Source organism: Lemur catta, chromosome 15 (genome assembly GCF_020740605.2).
Source record: "Lemur catta isolate mLemCat1 chromosome 15, mLemCat1.pri, whole genome shotgun sequence".
NCBI lineage: Eukaryota > Metazoa > Chordata > Mammalia > Primates > Lemuridae > Lemur > Lemur catta.
This window is the reverse complement of record NC_059142.1, coordinates 21500879-21523069: the sequence shown is the minus strand read 5'-3', so window position 1 is coordinate 21523069 and position 22191 is coordinate 21500879. Positions and strand designations below refer to the sequence as shown.

The 22191-nt window shown below is 38.6% G+C and overlaps 1 protein-coding gene across 1 annotated transcript in view; it reads left to right on the top strand.

Annotated features, from left to right (window-relative positions):
• The window catches only part of MYO1D (myosin ID), a 320017-nt gene that overhangs the window by 222065 nt on the left and 75761 nt on the right, over window positions 1-22191 (top strand). Inside the window, exon 21 of the mRNA XM_045525468.1 lies at window positions 5773-5927. Coding sequence (XP_045381424.1) covers window positions 5773-5927 — 155 coding nt within the window. The remainder of the gene's footprint in view (window positions 1-5772; window positions 5928-22191) is intronic.

Here is a 22191-nt window from a genome sequence, read left to right as displayed (position 1 = left end):
CCATCTAAAGATACAAATCTTTCAGGCATTGAGAAATTTTCTTCTATTATTCTTTAATTTTCTACAGTATCTATTCTGTTATTGCTTCCATCGTTTATTTAATTTATGTTTGTCTTTCAGAATTATTTCTTTAATATTGGTCTGTTTTGCACTGATGTCATAAATGAGAATATAGGTTAGAGGTTTTCTCTTCTAGTGCGCTCTGCTCTCTTCCATTGCAGAGGAGGATGTCTGTGTTCATTCTGTCACAGAAGAGGGTATTTACTCCAATTCCTCAGACTCTCCTCCTCCTTCAAACTGCTGATCTTTTTATTTGTCTTTGTGTTTACTGTTTGGTCCTTCTTGCTTAAGGCGAGGCTGGGAGAATTGAGATGGGTTGCAATCAGAGACTCCGTCTGCGCCATTTAAATCTTCAAAGCCGAAGAAGAGGGAGGTTTAGATTTATCATAGCATAGAAATTCCACAGATTACGAGAAATAAGGAGGCAACCTTCATAAGGAGTTTCTCTCTTGTAGCTGCCCATAAATAACTGAAGTAGTGACCCCTTCCTAACTGAGGTATTTTAACACAATGCTTTCCATTTGCAAGTATTGTAAAGTTTTTTTAAATTACATTTTCAGTGACAAAGTTTTGCTGTCATATTTTCACTTAGAGTGTAAGACCCTTGAAGACAGAGGGACTTTTTGCTCATTTATTGTTTTATACCCCAGAGTTGCCACTATTTGATCCTTACCACAGCCCTGTAGGGTAGAGGAGGCACCTGGTGTTGTCATTATTTTGCAGAAAAGGAGACAGATACCCCAGAAATGGAATGATGCACTCAAGATCACATGGCTGAATTGGGATTAACACCCAGGTCATCATTCCTTAGGCCACTACTCCCCATTTACCATCCTGTCTCCCAGAGCTAAAGGGGACATTCTGGGTGCTGTTTGTCCTGCTTTGGCAACAACAGGGACTACGTCTTTCATTATCTGTGTAGCAGAGCAAATTAGGTGCCATTTTCCCTCTTTTCTTTCAGGACTCTGGCACACCACTGAGCCTGAGCGTATACATGGAGAATTCCTACCCACAGGGAAGAATTCCTACCCAGACCGGGAAGAATAGGAAAGGGAGGGAGAGAAGCCCACACCCTGAGTTGGGGTGGCAGCTGAGAACAGTCACAGTATTCTGTCCTCTGGCCCAGGCAGCATTCATTGCTGAACCTCTCTCTTCCCCAAACCCCTGCAGCTAATGCTCCTGGGATAAGCTGGCAGAGTTACAGTTGTTACAATTCTCATTTCATTAAGCTTTAATCAAGCTCTCCTGTGAAGTGCTACATAAATTCAGTTTTGAATTTTACATATAAAATAATCAAATGAGAGTGAAGCATGATAGATGTAAAATGTTTTTTAAAATGAAAATGATATTTTTAATTTAATCATATGAAAATCATCTGGATGCAGTACCTCTAAGTGGCACAGAGGCTGGAGAATTCACGTGGGTTATAATGAGAGACTCAAATCCTCAGGCCAAAGAAGGGGAAGGTTTAGATTTATCAGAGCATAGAAGGAGACAACTGAGAGAGGGGCAGCCTTGATAAGGAGTTTCTCTTTTGTTCAGAGAAACTTATAGATTGCTATATTCTCTTGCCAATGGCCCCAGAAAGCCCATGAATCTACACAGGTTGGCGAATGATTTCCAATTCCTTGGATATTTTTCCTTCTCTCTGTTAAACACCGACCCTGGCATTCTTTAAAATTAACCTAAAATCTCACCTCCTATGAAAATTTATTCAAAGGAATACCTGTTTATATAGCTTATGTTCAGTCATACATGATATTTGCAAAAGCCTGGTGTGATAGAAAGAACATGTGTCTAAGTCAGTCTGCAGGCCTGAGTTCTAGTTTCCAAGCTACAAATCAGCTAACCTCCTCGAGGCTCAATTTCCTTGTCTGTAAAATGTGGCCATGGAGCTAAATGGCCTTCCAAATCTATAAACTGTGAAAGTTTCCTTTAATCGTTTGATATTTGTCTCTTCCAACTGGATTATGAATCCCAAGAACAGGGATTACATCTTCAGCATCCTTGGTACGTCCATCCCCGCCCCAGGCTGCCTGGCACTGTGCATCCCAGTGGCCACCTCGTCCTTGCTGATGGCTGCCTAACCGATAGCACCTGTGGCAACCAGGAGGTGGCACTTTGGTATTTTCTGCAATAGAAGAACAAACTACAGAGTGAGAAATCACTCCAGCTTTTGCTCTATTGGCCAAAGTGTAATATCTAGGGATCAAAACAACCAGGGAACTATATATTTTTTTAATTCACACATAATAAATAAAATTAACTTTTGTGGGTGGTGGTGGCATACAGGTCTATGAGTCTCAACACATGCATAGATTTATGTAACCACCACCACAATTGGGATACAGAATACATCTATCACCTCAAAAAACTCCGTTGTATTAGGCTCCTCCCAGCCTCAAACCTGACAACTAACCATCTGTTGTTCATTCTTAAAATTTTGTCTTCTAGAGAATACCATATAAATGGAATCATAGAGTATATAACCTTTTGAGACTGGCTGTTTTCGCTCAGCATAGTACCTTTGAGATTTATCCATATTGTTGCATATCAATAATTTGTATCATTAGTTTGTTCCTTTTTATTGCTCAATATCATTCTGTTACGTAGATGTATCACAGTTTGTTTATCCTGTTGATGGATATTTAGGTTGTTTCCAATTCTTAGCAATTATTAATAGAGCTGCTATAAATATTCATGTGTAAGTTTTTGTGTGAACGTTAAGTTTGTATTTCTCTAAGATAAACACTTTGGGGAAGGTTGCTGGCTTATACGGTAATTCTGCGTTTAACTTTTTGAGTTAACCACCAAACTGTCTGCACCGTGGCTGTACCATTTTACATTCCCACCAACAATATTGAGTCGTTTGCTTTCTTGTTAAGTTTTAAGAGCTCTTTATATATTCTGAATACAAGTTCTTTATCAGATGTATCTTTACACATATTTTCTCTAGTCTGTGACTAGTCTTTTCACTCTCTTACCAGTGTCATTCTCAGAGCAAAACTTTTAAATTTGATGAAGTTCAGTTTATCAATTTTTTTCTTTATGGATTGTGCTTTTGGTGTCATTTCTAAGAAATCTTTTCCTAACCCAAGGTCACAAAGATTTTCTCCTGTGTTTTCTTCTAAAAGCTTTCTAGTTTTATATTTTACATTTAGGTCTGTGGTGCATTTTGAATTAATTTTTTATAAGATGTGAGATTTAGGTAGACATTTATTTCTGTGGGCATGGGGATGTCCAAATGTTCCAGGTTATTCCAAATGTCTAAATTATTCTTTCTCAATTGGCTTGCCTTGCACTTTTATGAAAAATCCATTGGCCATATTCTTGTGGGTCTATTTATGATCTGTTTTTATTCCTTTGCAAATTACATTGTCTTAATTAATGCAGCTTTCTAGTTAAGTATTACTGCAGCCACTCTGAGTCCTCCAACTTCATTCTTTTTCAAAATTGTTGTGGCTATTCTAGTGCTTTTGCCTTTCTGTATACATTTTAGAATCAGCTTGTTGATATCTACAAAAAATCTTCCTGGGATTTTGGTTGGGATTGCATTAAATCTATAGGTCAATTTCGGGAAAATTGACATCTTAATAATGTTAAGTTTTCCAATCCATGAACACGTTATTTCTCCCATTTATTTAGATTTTCTTTTATTCCTTTCTTTTTTTTTTTTTTTTTTTTTTTTGAGACGGGGTCTCACTCTGTCACCCCAGCTAGAGTATGGTGGCATCATCTGGGCTCAAGCAATCCTCCTGCCTCAGCCTCTCTAGTAGCTGGGACTACAGGTGTGCACCACTGCGCCCAGCTAATTTTACTATCTTTAGTAGAGATGGGGTCTCACTCTTGCTCAGGTTAGTCTTGAACTCCTGGCCTCAAGTGATCCTCCCACCTCACTCCCAAAGTGCTAAGATTACAGGCCTGAACCACCACACCTGGCCTCATCAGCATTTTAATTTGACTTCTTCAACATTTTGTAGTTTTCAACATATAAGTCCCAAACACATTTCGTTAGATTTATATCTAAGTATTTTTGTTTTGTGAGTTGTGGTAGATTTTTTTTTTTTTTTTTTGAGACAGAGTCTTGCTCTGTTGCCCAGGCTAGAGTGAGTGCCATGGCATCAGCCTAGCTCACAGCAACCTCAAACTCCTGGGCTCAAGCAATCCTTCTGCCTCAGCCTCCCGAGTAGCTGGGACTACAGGCATGCGCCACCATGCCCGGCTAATTTTTTCTATATATTTTTAGTTGTCCAGATCATTTCTTTCTATTTTTAGTAGAGACAGGAGTCTCGCTCTTGCTCAGGCTGGTCTCGAACTCCTGACCTCGAGCGATCCACCCGCCTCGGCCTCCCAAGTGCTAGGATTATAGCCGTGAGCCACCGTGCCCGGCCTGGGTTTGTTTTTAAACTTCTGTTTCCAATTATTCACTGCTAGTACATAGAATTTTTTGTGTGTTGGCTTTGTATCCTGTGACTTATTAGTTCTGGGAGACATCTTGTAGATTTCTCGGGATTTTCTATAGATGATCATGTAATCTGAAAATGGAGACATTTGTTTCTTCCTTTCAGTCTGTATGCCTTTTAATTTCTTTAACCTGCCTTGCTGCACTGGCTGGGGTTTCCAGTGTAATCCTGCACAGCAGCAGTGACAGTGGAAATCCTTGCATTGTTCCAGATCCTAGAGGAGAACATTCAGTCTTTCTCTACTAAATATGATGTTACTGTGGCATTTTTGTAGATGTCATTTATCAGGTTAAATTCTCCTCTAATCCTTGTTTGCTGAGAAATTGTTGTCATGGATGGATGTTGAATTTTGTGGAGTGCTTTTTCTACATCAATTAATATGATCTTGTGAGGGTTTTTTTTTTTTACTCTTTCATTTTATTCTGTCATTGAGTGATTGATTTTTGAATACTGAACTAGCCTTATATTTCTCAGGTAAACTCTACTTGGTCATGGTGTATTATTGTTTTCTTGTACTGTTGGATTCAATTGGCTAATATTTTGTTGACTGTGTTTACATCCATGTTGATGGAGGATATCAGTTTGTAGTTTTCTTATACTCTTGTATCTATTTTTGGTATCAGGATAATGCTGGCCTCAAAATGAGTTAGGAATCGTTCCCCTGTTTTCTGTTTTCTAGAAGGGATATGGTGAATTGGTGTTTCCTTTTTAAATAATCGGTAGAATTCACTAGTGAAATTATCTGGGTCTAGAGTTTTCTTTTTTAAAAGGTTTTTAACTGTAAATTTAATTTCTTAAACAAATATAGAACTATTCAGGCTATTTCTTCTTATATAAGTTTTGGTAGTGGCTTTTGAGGATTTATTTGGTTTTATATAAGTTGTTGTACATAGAGTTATTCCAAATATTCCCTTATTGTCCTTTTAATGTCTATGTGGTCTGTAGTAGTAACACCTCTTCTATTTCTGATATTGATAATAAGGTTTTCTTTTTTTCTTTTGGGCTAGAGGTTTATCAATTTTATTAATCTTTTGCAAGAACCATCTCTTTGTTTCATTGATTTTCTCTGGGTTTTCTTCAATTTCATTCATTTCTGCTTTTTATTATTCCCTTCCATCTGTTTGTTCCATGAAACTTGATAAAGATTAAAAGTCATTGGTCTTACGAGCAAGACCACTATAAAATATATCTTAAAATTCATTCTTTTGAGAACCATCCTAATAGTTTTCCATGCATTGTCTCTTTGCAGTTAACTGGTCTGAGCGTCTCCAATGGAAAGGACCAACTTGTAGTGTTCCATACAAAAGACAACAAAGACCTCATTGTCTGTCTGTTCAGCAAGCAGCCAACCCATGAGAGTCGAATTGGAGAACTCGTTGGAGTGCTGGTGAATCATTTCAAGAGGTAAAGTTTCATTTTTGTAACTAAGACAAGTTTTAAGTATATAAAAATCTTTGATTATAATTATCACCAAATTTGTTTTTTGCCAATTTTAATGTATTGAGTTATTTTCCTCCATAAGGACAACTTAAATCATCTGTTTCACAGAAGGCAAAATTAGCATCCAGGCTAAGTTTCAAGATTAGGAATGGTCCTCTACTTTTCCAGTCTCCAGCTGAACCAACAGTGAAAGAGATTTCCCTAATGGTGATTTTTTTTTCACTGCCAATCCAAATATAATAAAATCCAAGATACAGAAAAATTACCTTATATTCTTATTGTCACAGCTTATTTACCCCAAATATAATCAGTTAGTATGTCCACTATGACTATAAACAAATTGGAAGGCAGATTGAGGATGACATGTAGGTCCATGAAGACTAAAGGAATTCCTGAGAGAGGCAATAACTGCAAAAATACATAGTCATGATGGAACATGGCATATTCTGAGAACCTCATAGTAAGCCTAGATGATATCTGGGGGGGGGGGCAGTGGGAGAGAATATGTGTGTGGTGTACAGTGATGTAAGAAATATAAACAGAGAGCAGATCCTGAGGGTGATGGGACCAGTGAATGGATAATTTTAAGCAGGGAAGTGATTTTGTCTGGCTATTTATTGGAGTTGTTTTAGAGACGGGTTTTTTCTTCCCATAAGAGGTTGTGGAGTATCTGGGTAGGTGTGTCTCTGCAGAGTGAAATGTTTCTTTTGTGGCATGCTGCCTTTGCCTCCCCCAGCCCACCCTGATGCTGGGAGAAGAACACTCATCAGAATCAACAATTGAGAAATGATACAAGTGTTCAGTTCTTAATCAAGTACTCCTTATTAGTATTTGTTTTTCACTTTAGACATAGCTTTTCTTTCTCTAAACAAAAACATGTTTAGAATCAGATATCCAAATGTCTAATTCTACTATGTTCATTTTTGCTGATAAATGTACAGAGTATACTTTTAAAGGTGGGCCACACAGACCACTTATTTTATGTTATTAAACCTTGTATTCTAGATCAAAGGAGATCTTTAACTATCTTATATAATTAAATGCTTTTACATACTATAAGTAAAATAATGCTTAATGGTCATCTGGTGGGAAAAAAAAAGAATCTAACTAAGGAATTACCAAAAAGTAATATCAATAATAAACACATAGGCCTTTGAAAACGTCCCTTCCATCTGCCAAATAATTATAAAGCTAAGCAAAATACTAAAGATCTTAGAATGGAAGGGACAGATTTGAAGAAGGCATCGCTGCAATAAATGTTTATAACTCAAATAAGCAGACTTACTTTACCACTAATATTTAGTTATAGTGAAGTATGGACAAGTAAAGGAATTTTAATTTGCTGCATTTAATTTAGATGCCTAAACTTATGAACACATTAGTTTTTGCTGGGGAAATTGAAGTATTTTGTTTCAATCTGGGTCTTTGTGGACTAAATTCTAACTCCTGTTAAATGCCTTCTATAAGTAACAGAAATGTGTGAATCTGACCCTACAATTCATCAGTTGCTTTCTTTTCCTAGCATATGCATCCTGAGATACATTTTTAGGTGGATGGCTTCTATCTTTAATATATATATGTATATATATATAAGAATTTTTAATTTCTTTAAAATTCATAAATGTAAGGAAAAGACTGTCAAGATGCTAGGGTTTTTGTTGTTGTTATTGTTTATTCTTGATGTTCCTATCTTAACACTTAAGAGATAAAGTAGAAATGAAAGATAAAATCTCTCCTCCCTGCCCCCAGAAAATTCAGGCTTCAAATTTTGACTTAGAATTATAGTTATCAACTTACTATTGACTTCTTGAAAAAAGGTTAATTTGATTTTTTTCTAGCTATTTTCCTTTATTGTCAAGTATCAAATATCATTGGTGTGACTTTGGAATTCACATTGTGTTTTACAAGCATAATGATGTGGCACATAATCTTATTTGTTCCTGGGTTAATTATGGAAATCCAAAGGTGAGAGGGATTTAACTCCAGACCAATTCTTTATCTTCCAGATAATTTCCCTAAAGAGCAAACATCCTAAGAAGTTTTCTAGGCAGAAGTTGGGAGGAAAGGGCTCAAAACTACCCAAGGTTGGGGAAAGAACCAGCTAAGAGGACCGGAGGGAACAGTGCCCTGCACTCACACAGAGCGAGGAGTAGTTTTTGTTCTAGCAAGGCAAACTAAAGAATATCATAGTTCACAGGGCATTTGGGTAGAAGGGTTTTTATCTTAGTAGGTAGGAATAATTGGCCTTAGAATAAATGCTGCTCTGGTCCCACCTAATAAATCTTAAAAGCAAGACCCAAAAGGATCACACTGCTACCAAGTATTTTAATTATGTCCTGGAGCAAAGCTCATGAATATTTATAGGAATACAAAAATATCCACACCTAACAAGGTAAAATTCACAATGTCTGACATCCAGTCAAGGATTACCAGGCATACAAATAGGCAGGAAAATACACCCCATTATGAAGGTGCAAAAGTCATCCAACGAAACCAACCCAGAACCGATAATGATATTAGAACTAGCAGATCCAGACATTATAAGTTATTATAACTAAATTTCAGATGTTTATAAGTGAACTAGAGACATGGAAGGTATAAAAAAGACACAAATCAAATTTCACAGTCAAAATACACTGATGTTTGAAACATTTCATGATTTAAAAAAACAAAAAGACAAAGCTTCTCCTTGAATAAATTTCTCTTCATCACCATCTTCTCTCATGAGCTGAAGCCAGACCTTCCATACAAATTCTGAAACTAAATCCAGTGAAATATAAATTAGCTTCTTTCTCTCACCTCCTGTAGTCTTTACACAACCTGGTCCCATTATTTCTGCCTCCCCAAGTACAATTCGTGTTTTCTAAGACATTTGAAGACAATCTTTAATAAAGTATAGGTATACTTCATTTTATTACGTTTCACTTCACAGATACTGCATTTTTTTACAAATTGAAAATCTGTGGCAACCCTGCATTGAGCAAGTCTGTTGGCACCATTTTTCCAACAGCACATACTCACTTTGTGTCTCTGTGTCACATTTTGGTAATTCTCAAAATATTTCAAAATTTGTCAATATTGTTATATCTGTTATGGTGACCTGTGGTCAGTTATCTTTGACGTTACTATTGTAATTGTTTTGGGGAACCACAAACTTGCACCCACATCAGACGATGAACTTAATGTTGTGTGTGTGTTCTGACAGCTCCACTGAGCAGCCCCCCATCTCTTTCCCTCTCCGCAGGCCTCCCTATTCCCTGAGATACACAGTATTGAAATTAGGCCAGTTAATAACCCTTCAATGGTCTCTAAATGTGTAAGTGAAAGCAAGAGTTGCAATCTCTTACTTTAAATCAAAAGCTAGAAATGATTAAGCTTATTAAGCTTAGTGAGGAAGGCATGTCAAAAGCCAACATAGGCCAAAAACTAGGCCTCTTATGCCAGTTAGCCAAACTGTGAATGCAAAAGAAAAGCTCTTGAAGGAAATTAAAAGTGCTACTCGGGTGAACACACAAATGAAAAGAAAGCGAAACAGCCTTATTGCTGATATGGAAAAAGTGTTAGTGATCTAGATAGAAGACCAAACCAGCCATAACATCCCTTTATGCCAAAACCTAATCCAGAGCAAGGCCCTAACTCTCTTCAATTCTGTGAAGGCTGAGAGAGGTGAGGAAACTGCAGGAGAAATGTTAGAAACTAGCAGAGGTTGGTTCATTAGGTTAAAGGAAAGAATCTGCCTCTATAACATAAAAGTGCAAGGTGAAGGCAGAAGTGCTGATGGAGAAGCTGCAGCAAGTGATCTAGAAGATCTAGCTAAGATCATTGATGAGGGTGGCTACACTAAACAAGAGATTTTCAATGTAGACAAAACAACTTTATATTGGAAAAAGATGCCATCTAGGACTTTCATATCTAGACAGCAGAAGTCAATGGCTGGCTTCAAAGGAGAGGCTGACTCTCTTTTTAGGGTCTAATATAGCTGGTGACTTTAAGTTGCAGCCAATGCTTATTGACCATTCTTAAAATCCTTGGGCCCTTTGAATTATACTAAATCTACTCTGCCTGTGCTCTAGAAATGGAACAACAAAGCCAGGATGACAGCATATCTGTTTACAGCATGGTTTAGTGAATATTTTAAGCCCATTGTTGAGACCTACTGCTCATTAAAAAAGATTTTCAAAATATTACTGCTCATTAATAATACACACAGTCACTCAAGAGCTCTGATGGAGATGTACAAGGATAGTAATGTTATTTTCATGCCAGCTAACACAACATCCATTCTGCAGCCCATGGATCAGGGAGTAATTTTGACTTTCAAGTTTTATTATTTAAGAAATACATTTTGTAAGGCTATAGCTTCCATAACTAATGATTCCTCAGATGAATCCAGGCAAAGTAAATTGAAAACCTTCTAGAAAGGATTTACCATTCTAGATGCCATTAAGAGCATTCATTATTCATGGGAGGAGGTAAAAATATCACCATTAATGAGTGTGGAAGAAATTGATTCCCACCTTTATGGATGACTTTGAGGAATTCAAGACTTAAATGGAGGAAGTAACTGCAGATACAGAAGAAATAGCAAGATAACTAGAATTAGAAGTGGAGCCTAAACATGTGACTAAATTATTACAATCTCATGACAAAACTTGAATAGATGAGGAGTTGCCTCTTATGGTTGAATAGAGAAAGTGGTTTCTTGAGGTTAAAACTATTCCTGGTGAAGATGCTGTGAACATTGTTGAAATGACAACAAAGGATTTAGAATATTACATAAACTTAGTTGATAAAGCAGCAGCAGGGTTTGAGAGAATTGACTCCAATTTTGAAAGAAGTTCTGTAGGTAAAATGCTATCAGACAGCATCTCATGCCACAGAGAAATCTTTCCTGAAAGGAAGTCAATCAATGTGGCCAATGTCATTATTGTCTTATTTTAAGAAATTGCCACACCCACCCCAACCTTCAGCAACCACAAGACTGATCAATCAGCAGCTATCAGAATCAAGGCAAGACCCTCCACCAGCAACAAGATTACAACTTGCTAAAGGCTCATATGATTGCTAGCATTTTTTAGCAATAAAGTATTTTAAATTAAGATATATACATTGTTTTTTTATACATAATGCTATTTCGCACTTAATAGACCACATTATAGTGTATGCATTATTTTATATGCACTGGCAAACCAAAAAATTTGTGTGACTAGCTTTGTTGTGATATTCACTTTATTGTGGTGGTCTGGAACCAAACCCACAATATCTCCAAGGTGTGCCTGTATATTCAAAAGAGTGACATTAAGAATATTTAACAACCAGTATGGCTCAAGCACAGACCAATCAGAAAAGACACCATGTATAAACACCTGGAACACCATATCAGCAAGTCCAGGCTATATTCTGTAGAGTAGAAATTCCACTGAAGGGGGCGGGGGGACCCAACATCCAATACATTTAGGATATGCTAATGAAGTTAAACAGGTTTCTTTACTACAGTACTTCTCAGAGCCTTTAATATATATGTCTTTGTTCATTTTAAATGCAGCCAATACAAAAACAAGAAGATTCTATCTATATTGGTATAAAACCATTTCTAAAATATATTGTTGAGTAGGAAAAAAAGGGCAAGGTACAGAATACTGTATATAAACAAACCACCATTTGTGTAAAAACAAGTTGGAAGGAGAGTAAGAGAGAGAGAGATGCTTATATATCTATGTAGATAGATCTATATCTACCTATAATATAGATATATGTTGATAGATACAGATATATCTCCTTACAACATTTTTTACACAAATGATGGTATGCTATATACACCACTCTATACCTTGCCATTTTCCACTATTTAATAATATACAGATATAGATAGATAGATATACATATGGTTATGTATAATATAGACTATCTCTGGAAAGATATGCAGGAAATGGGTAACAGTGTCTCTAGAAAGAGGACTGGGCCACCTCAGTGTAGAGAGAAAGAGGTAGGAGGGAGATTTATTTATTTTTCACTATAAACATTTTGCAACAAATACATGTGTTACTAATCTAAATTGTTTTTCAGTTTAATAATAAAATAAATGGCAGCTAGTTTTTAAGTATGTGACAGGTGGCTCTGAATTTTTATTTTCCTTTCTTGATTAGAATAGTAGAAAAGAACAAAAGAATTTTCTAAGTCAGTGATCTATCTCATGGCATTTCAGTATCTTGAAATAATCCAAAATAAAACCTCTTGGAATATTATCGTTCTATATAGGTTCATTGTAAATGTCACGTGACTCTGAGGTGGGGTTTCTTTCTCTGTGGTTGCAGCGCCAGTGGTTGGCCAGGCCAGTGTGCTTTACAGAGGTTAGAAACATGGCTGACTTGACTCTTGGTTTGTATGTCATTCTCTGTGGCGGCTACCTGCTGGTAGTGAGTTTTTCTGCCCACTAGTAAACAGATGGTCTCACATTGGCTGCCCTAACTACGGAGTCACCAGAAACTCTGCAATATTAAGCTGTCAAAGGACCCATCTGCCCTAAGCAGCTGTCCAGGCATTTGCCTGCCTGGATGCTGGAAACCTCAGTATAACCCCAATCACAGGCATTGAAATTTATTTTTCCTGTTCTTTTTCTGTGGATGAAAGCCAGAAGTCAGCGCCATCTGCTTCTTGTTCTTCTTTAATATCTGCTTGATTAAGGGAACACTGTTACTGAATCTAACAGAACATTTGACCTGCTTCACCGTTGCAGTTTTCTTATATTCTTTTTAACTCACACTTAAAGCCATGGGAGGACTCATACCAATAACCAGGCCATTGCTTGGTGGCTATACATTGCTGTGGCTGCAGGGGCATAGGGGAAGGGCTAGGGAGGTGAGGCCACCTCCTGCAGGTCTCAGCTCCCAGGACGCCCTGTCCAGCGTGGCTGGGGCTCAGCCTTCCTGCTGTTCCAGCTCCAGCGGGTGTCTCCCACTCCTCTGCCCTGATGCTAAATGTGCATTTTCATGGCCTTTGATCTGTATTCACAAGCTGCTTTCCTCGAATGCCTGGCCACTCATAGTAATAGATTCTATTCCAACTAAAAATGTATAAGTAAAATAAAGACAGTTGAAAATAATGTGGATTGTCACCTGTAGGGGACTGGTTGATTAAATTTTGGGCTGTCAAATTTGGAGTATTTGAGCTATTTAAAATTATAATTATTGAAGGCATCTGATTTATGAGTACAGAAAAGTGGGTGGGCACAATTCACCCTTCTCTGCCTTCCAATAGATACATATATGAAAACACATGAAGAGATGCCAACTTTCCATACTACTGGAAACTAGAAATATTAGTCAACCATGGACCCACCAAAAGGGACATCCTTCACCTCTGCTCACATGTCACCTCATCAGGCCTTCCCTGACCATAGCAATAGCAATTCACCCTACCCCAGCACTCCCTAGTCCCTACCCTGCTTCATTTTTCCCCATGGCTCTCATCTCCATCTGCCATACCATATCTTTACTTACTTGTTTACTGTATGTATTCCAACTAGAATATAAGCTTCATGTAAGCAGAGACTTTATTTCTGTTGTTCACTGAAGTTTCCCTAGTGTTCAAAACAGTGCCTGGCACAGAGAGGTTCCCTGTAAATAATTATTGAATATCCATTGTTAAAGAGAGAATTGCTGAGTGATAGGGTCCTCTAGCAGTAGGGTACTCCTAGCCCTTCCTCCCCGATATGTGCACCTTGCCCACCAAAGATGGTAACTCAGCCCTCCTTCTGTATGAAAGAAAGGAAGAACCCTTTTAAAGTTTTTAAATTTATTTTTTGATTAATAGATAATTGTATATATTTATGGAGTACAGGTGATATTTCAATACACTTATATGATGTGCAATGATCAAATCAGGATAATTAGCATATCCATCACTTCAGACATTTATCATTTCTTTGTGTTATGAACATTCAAAATCCTCCCTTCTAACTATTTGAAAATAAAATATGAATTGTTGTTAATTGTAGTCATTCTCCAGCGCTATAGAACACTAGAACTTATTCCTCCTGACTGTAATTTTGTATCCGACCTCTGGCTATTCCTCCACCCCTTCCCAGCCTCTAGTAATCACTATATGAATATCTCTTTTCTTACACTGATTCCAGGATTACAGCTCTAAGCAATGTAATGCATCTGGGACAGAAGTGATTAGATATTTTAAGATATTAAGTTAGCAACTAGAAGGGCTGTGGGCTGGAAGAGCCATGGTATGTTGTATGCTGGGGATTGCAGCTTTTCATTCACTTTTCTTTAACAACTAAAGAACTAGAAATAATTGCAAACTCTCCTTGTCAATGAGCAGACAAGGAAGTAGGAGGTAGGGATTCCTGCTCAGATCAGCAGTTTTATAGTAAGTAAAAGACTTTGAAACCACAGCTAGAGGCTGTGCATATGAGCCAGCTCTCCAGCTTAAAAGCTGAGAAACTGATTCTAACTACAAACAGGTGGAACTTAAGGAAGAACCCAGAAGAATCCATATGCCTCTTTTTACATGAGAACGTCAGGACTGAATAGCTGTCTTCTTAGTTTTAAGGCCTATGAAGAAAGATATTAACAGTAAGAAAGATATAGACTATAAGACTTTAAAAAAAAAACGTATTTCTGAAAAGGGCTATAAAAGAAAATTTATATTATAGAAACTGTTCATATTCTGACTAGAATACAAGAAATCATAGATCCTACGTAAACAGGCCCAAGATTACATGGCAGACTGAGATGAAGGGGGCTGAGAAACATATACAAATGTTCAATTATTTGAATTAAGTAAGGAAAAATATTTAAAAATTTAAATCCCACATTAAAATCTGAAAATGGCACAGTTGGTATTGCAGAAAATAGAACTGATGTGAAAAAAAAGTGTGAGGAAGTCTCTCAGGATGCAGAAGAAAGAAGATAATATCAAAGAAGTTGACAGAACCCTAAGATGAGTATGCAGTGCTGTGTATGTGGGTGAAATGGAGATTTGGAATTGAACTAACTCCATGCCTGTAAATGTTCCCCAAGTAATTGTTGTGTGTAGGATACCTGTATAATAAAAGTATTCGCAATAGGGGAGAAAAAAAGAAGTCAAAAGATATAGAGGACAGAGAACAAAAAGTTTACATTCCAATAGTGGATGTACTTGAAAAAGAGAAACAAACTAAGCAAAAGTAATGGTGTATTTCATTGATTCTAAGTACATTTTTTGAATTTTTAATATCTCTGAAATTAGGATATGACTTATAATTGATAGATTCTTACAGTTATAATGGGTAACATTTTGTCTTAATACAGAAAACAAGAGAACATCTCACAGAGAAGGCATCTTATATTAAATAAAATGTGGCAATTAAAAACATACTAAAAGAAAATCTTTCTGTACTAGAAACACCTTGTCTGAAGAGCCAAAGTGCCTACTTTGTTACTGTGATGGCCTTTTTTAATCTCAAGGATTAAAAATAAAAGATACACACACACACATATTTTAAACACACAGACCTAAGAGTGGGATGAGATTCCCTTACAAAGGAACAAAAATTAGGATTGCCTCTGTTCTGCAGCAGTAAATGCCAGAATCCAGTGGAGGAAAAGGTTAGAGCCCAAGAATTATATGCCCAACCGAGCTGTGATTTGTGTTTAGCAGACAAATGAGCCTCAGAAAGCATGCTACTGGGGCTCTTTGGAAGAGGAGCAGCCATGATCCACGTGGCTGGAAAAGTCTGTGAATAACTCCCAGGATCTCCTTTTCCAGTCTTGCCACCAGTAAGGAAATAAGGGCCACATTTTCTGGGCTACTGTCCAAAGACCCCAGGGAAGTTTTCCCTCTAACCCAATAACTATGGCCAGAATAATGGGATTGTCATGGTGTGGGTCAGATGCCTACCCTGGTGGCAGTCACTTTGGCCAGAGAAGTGATGTCTTCCCAGATTATGGAAGTCTCCAGTAAGAACAGGGGAAGAGCATTTTTTGGAAGAGGGTGAGGCAGAGCTGTGGGGGGTAGTGTTTGGGGGTGGGCTGTATGAGGCCAGCAAAAGAAGCCGCAGTGATGCTGGTCAGGAAAAACAAATGGTACAGCAGTTTTTAATTGTGAAAGCATAGAAACCATATAAAAGTCCTTCAAAATAAGCACGGTTAAGTATATTGTGGTATTTCGATACAATGAAATAGCATACAGCCATGAAAAAACAATGATCGTCTTTCTATATCAGGGCTCCTTAAAATGTGGGCTGCATCTGCGCTGGAATCACCTGAGGGTGCTTTTCAAATGGCAAGTCCACAGACCCCATCCCAGACCTTCTCAATCACGCTATCCAGGAAGCTACACCCTTAATAAGCTGCCCCGGTGACTCTCTCTCTCTCTCTCTCTCTCTCTCTCTCTCTTTCTCTCTTTCTCTCTCTCATGTTTGGAAGCCACTGGGTCATGAGCTGACATGGAAAATAACCAGTATGAGTACATCATGTTTTAATATGGCCAGTTTGCTAAAGCCATTGTGATAAAAGTCCGTTTTTAAAAAAACAAAATCACCAAAGTGTTTTTAAAATTATTACCAAGTAAAGTCCAAAATAGGTATCCCCTACTGCCTTACTGAAAAGAGGTAAGGTGGGAAAGGCTGAGGTTCAGGGAAAAGAGGTGAAGGAAGAATGAGGATTAGAAATGAGATGAGAATTACAGAGAAATCACACAGGACCAGGCTTCTGTGTAACACATCCACTTGTCCCAGAAAGAGCCATCAGTCACTCTGAGCAATGGTTTTCAATTACCCTAAGAACTTTGCAGTGAGGACCCACCTGCCCATTTCCTGATAGGAAACCCCGCCTGCAAATGGGCTCCCACGTAATGAACTTAACCTATTGTATATGTTGACACTCATCTGCCATACACAAAAGAGTCCAGAGAAAAATCTTGGAAAGGTTTCAGTGTGACTAAGCCAGGACCAAACTCAAACAATGTCCAGGTGTAACAGCTGCTGTGCACTGTGAACAATCTGACTTTCCACTTCTCTCCCTCTGCACTGTGTCCATCTGCACAGAGAAGCAGCTGCCCTCGAACAAAGCTCCCCGGGAGGACATGCGAGGGCACAGTCATCCTCAGCTTTATCTGCTTTAAGGATGGAGATTTTCTGAGGATTTTTGTGCAGATCAATGATACTTACTTGCTTTATGACGTGTCCATCATTGCCTTTCATGTTCAAAGAGCAAATCCAAAAATACTGGGAAACTGATCATCTTTTCAGCATCTCCATGGGAAGCTCTTGTACATTTGGAGTGGTCATATTACTTTTTTAAACGCCATGGCACTGAACTTTGCACTATATGTTAAAAAGGACATCTTCCTGTGAGGCATTCATGAATTCACCAAAAGATTAGTGAATAATACCCTGGTTTGTGCTATCTGTTGGAATTTTTTTCTAAATTGAATGTCAGATATAACTCTTTAATGGGATTTTTAAAAGCTTTCTAATGTGTTTATTGTAGGTATTAGCAGCTATATTGGAATTTTATATAAGCATAATGTACTTAACCAAGTGTTTTATCTGCCGCAAACGCCCTTCTATTTTTATACCGTCATTCAGCGTGCATTCACTGAGCACCCATCACAGGTCAGGTTGTGGTGGTAGGAGGGATCAAAGATCCTTTCCCTTCATACAGCTCTTAATCCCACGGGGAAGATGGCATGTGTGCTGTACTGCCCGATACGTGCTATGATAGGGCTGGGGACGCACAGGGATAAACTGGCTCCCTCTCCGCAAGAGTCAGGAAAGCTGTGGCAGAGCCGGTGGTCATGAAGCTGGGTCTTCGAATCTGGCTGGAGGTTATCAGGAGGGGAATGGGGCAAGATTTTCCTCAGAGAAGGGAGCAGAATATGAAAAGCTCGATGGAGCTGGTACAGTTGGAGAACTGGGTGATTGCAGGGGACCAGAGGACTATAGCAAGAAATAAGACTGGAAAAATAAGTAGGAGCTTATAAAACCCCATGCCAACAAATTTGAACTTTGTCATATCATATAAGTAATGGGGAGAAAATAAGTTTAAAAATATAAAACTGCCCAAGACAAAGCCTAATGACACAGATATCGTCCGGCCTGGACATGCTCAAGAATGCAAAATAATTGTCCACTTAAGGGAAGTGAGAATTTGAAGAACACTAGTTGATATATAACATGTCTGTGGCCCCCACATACCAAAAAGAATGAATTGATCAGAGAAAGTGCTAGCAAGGGAAAGGTTAGAAAGGCAGGTGTAAGTAACCTCAGTAATAAAACCAGAATTCAAAAATCCTCATGGGGTAAAAAGTATAACAAAATTCCTTAGCCTTTGTAGCTGCCCTGCTGTTTGTTATCTTGGCTATCCCATAGTAATTAGCAGTAAAAGTCTCTGAAATGAGAAGGACATAGATTTTAGCCTTCAGTGACAGCAAGGAAGCAAGAGGTTAGAGAAGCTTCCTCCCATTCTATAGCCATTTTTAGGGAGAAGATTCCTCAGTATATAGTGAATGATGGAAATATTAAGTTGGGGAGGGGGAGCTTGGATGTGGGGTCATTTGTTATTTGGTCTGTCCAGTGGCCCCTTATTCTGGGACCACCCTCTCCCCATCACACACCTGCGTGGTTCCACCAGAGGCACCACATCCTTACATCACGCGCTCTCTGGCAAAAGCTGAGTAATGCAGGGGTAGCCCCTGACCTACCCTTGACCAGTTTTACCATCCTCAAGATTCTTGGGCTTTGGGTCAGAGAAGACTTACAGTTCATTGCCCATCCTGTGTCTGAAGGGGAAACACCTGGGAGCTGTGGCTGACCATGTTTCATAGGTGGAGAAGCTGGTCTCAGTGAGAGAACAACATACAGCATAGCAGACCCACAGGGAGCAGGAAGGACTTGAGGTGAAGCAGGCCCTGACTACATCTAAGCCAGGTGTGCTTACCTGGGAGGCCAGCCATGTTGTCTCTGCAGAGTATATGCCCATGTTGGATTATAAGATCTTGTATGAGCTGAAGCAGGCCAATTTGCCAAAAACCAATTCATCAATGTGCATGTGCTTAACAGTATTGTACTATACCCTTGGGAATTGTTGGGAGGATGAATTTTATGCTGTATAGTTTTGTTGCCACTGTTTTTTTTTTTTTTATTTCAGCTCATCATGGGGGTACATAAGTTTAGGTCATATACATTGTCCATGTCCCGCCCATCCCCCCGAGGCAGAGTCCCAAGCGCGTCCGTTCTCATTCTCCAGACAGTGCGCCTGGCACTCATCATGTAGTCGTACCTCCATCCCCTCCCCCCCATCCCCTCCCCCCCCCCCACCTCCCCGGGTCTGCACCTTCAAGCATGACCATTCCCCAGAGGGTGTGCAACGCACTCGTCATGTAGGCATACACCCATCCCCTCCCCCCACCCCCCATCCCAGTCTGACATCCAGTTGGTATCCTTCCCTGATGTACATTTAGGTGATGGTCAGGGAAACCAGTTTTCTGGTGAGTACATGTGATGCTTGTTTTTCTATTCTTTGGACACTTCACTTAGTATAATGGGTTCCAGCTCTCTCCAGGAGAACCAAAGAGATGTCGTATCATCGTTATTTCTTATAGCTGAGTAGTACTCCATGGTATACATATACCACAGTTTACTAATCCATTCGTGGATTGATGGACACTTGGGTTGTTTCCACATCTTTGCGATTGTGCCACCGTTTTTTTAATGGATTAAAAAAAATCAGTTCACCAGAAGTCAGTTTGCCCAATGCCAATTCACTGAATTTACAAAATTTGCAAACCTACCAAAAACTAGTTTTGAAGAAAATCTTTCTTGAGTATGTTCCTTTTAACAGCATTTTAAGGCACAATTAGAATGAAGCAAACTAGTCTTTTAAATTGTAGCAGAAAAGTAGACTTCACTCAGATTTACAGATACGTCATTTGGAATTCATTTAGAATGGTCAAGGAAGGACGTCCTCTGTCATATGCTTCCAAAGAACTGGCAAGCATGTTTGTCTTTTATAGAGGCATTGCGCTCTTAAGAGGCTCAAAAGTCCATATATAGCTGGGCAGGCTGGCACGTGCCTGTAGTCTCAGCTACTTGGGAGGCTGAGGCAGGAGGATCGCTTGAGCCCAGGAGTTCAAGGCTGCAGTGAGCTATGATTGTGCCCCTGAGCAAGACCCCCACCTCAATAAATAGACAGATAAGATAGATAGTCCATATAACTATTCCCAATAGCAGTGCCAGATATTAGAGTTTGACTGTCAGGAACAGGTCACCTACATTTCAGGTCAAGCAGATCCACTTTTTCCTGGAAACTAGCACTACACAATTTCCAAAACGGGTCTTCAGATACAAAGCAATTGTCAAAATCCACAGATTTTAGTATTTCCTTTGGGAATTTTAGTTTACACTAAATTTTGAAATCCTCTTTCAGTTATTTTCCATTTTATATTTAGCATCCTTCCATCACACTTGCCAATGACTAATTCATCTAATTGACCAAATTTACAGATTTACGAAAAACATGTTTCTTCTGACTCTTCATAAAGTTTACAACAATTCAGTTAGGTTACATGGCAATTAATAGCTTTTGAGGATTTCTACAAAGTCCTAACTGATCGATTTTCATTTTGTTTTCATAACAACAGTTTAAGGAATAGTCCGTTTATTTCTGGCCCTGCTGCTACAACTGGAAATAACTGGAACAGAGAAGAGAAGGAAGAAAGGAGAGTCTGTGCCCAGTGCAGCTGGGCTGCCAATCCCACAGAGAAGGGAGGCTGAGGAGCAGAGGGAGGGGAAGACTGAGGAGCCGAGGAGGCTGAAGGGTGGAGACAGTCTGAAGGCCCAAGAATCCTAAGTGTTCACAGCCCTCATAGGCCCTGGTAATTCATCTAACAAAAATTGGATAAACAAAAAACAGCTGTGTTAAATATGCAAATTTGGCAAATTGGTCGTTCAGCAGATGATCTTGGGTGAATTCATCATTTGGCAAGTTACTTTTTATCAATGGATTGTCCTAGTTCATAATAAGTTCCCCTTTTTGCTTAAGCTATTATGAATTGAGTTTCTGTCACTTGCACCCAAGAGAGCTCTAACCTAATGAGTCCTTGGGGAAAATAATAACAAAAATGAAGGAGGAGCACTGCTTGTTGAACAAGAATGGGACAGACATCACTGTTCAGGGAAAAGGGTATCATGTTAATAGAAGGTATTTTCATCTTACCATCAAGAAGTAAGTTTTCGATATTCGGGTGATAGACACATTTATAGCCCTGACTCAAGCTGTGTAACAAAACATTTGTACCCCTTGATATTTGGAAATGAAAAGAAATAAGTTTTTGAAACTAAAAACAAGCATTAAGAGGGAATTTAAGCCCTACTAGGAAAAGACGATGCTGGATGCTTTTTAGTTCAGACCCCCAGGCCGGATGACTGACATCCTGCCACCCGGAGAGCATCTTGATAGACCCTCACTCACTCTCTGCAGTCTGGGCGGGCCTGGAGAACAGGAAAGAACCAAAATACTGAAGACCAGTAAAGGTTTTCCTTGTTTTACAAATGTGAACAAAGATCTAAAAATTACAACTATTGTAGAACCTGACATAAAATTTTCAGGAAAATTCTAAAATAAATTGTCATGATTTACAAGTACTTAGAGAAAAAGGCAACAAAAGCCAGCATAAGTTCAGTGAGAAGAAATTGGGTAAAACTAACATGATTTCCTTTAAACAATGACTTGGACAAAGACATACTTACCAAATTTGTAAATAACACAGACCTGGGAAGGATAACTTATATTTTGGATGATAGAATCAGGATTTAAAATATCTTGACAGTCATCCTGGACTTCAAAAAAAAATCTTGACAGGCTAAAATAATGAAAAGAAACCACACAATACATTAAAATTCTGCCTTTGGGTTCAAAATATCATTTGCACACATGTGGAATAGGGAAGCCTCTGAGGCCACTTTTGTTCCCAAGATTCTAGTATCTGTGATTCATTTAGTCATATGCGAGATAAGAAACTTACCACTAGAGAAAAGAGTAAGAGCTCATGCTTTCATATTAATTTTTCTCCCCTAACTTTTCAGAGGGTGAGGAGCATAGTGTTTTCTAGAGCTTAGAACATTGACATAGGCTCAGGAAACAAATTCTTGTGGTTTGCCTGGTTGTTTCCACGTGGCATGCATTCCTGGCCAGACCCTCTGCACATCTCAGGCTTTTCCGTGTAATGGGGAAGG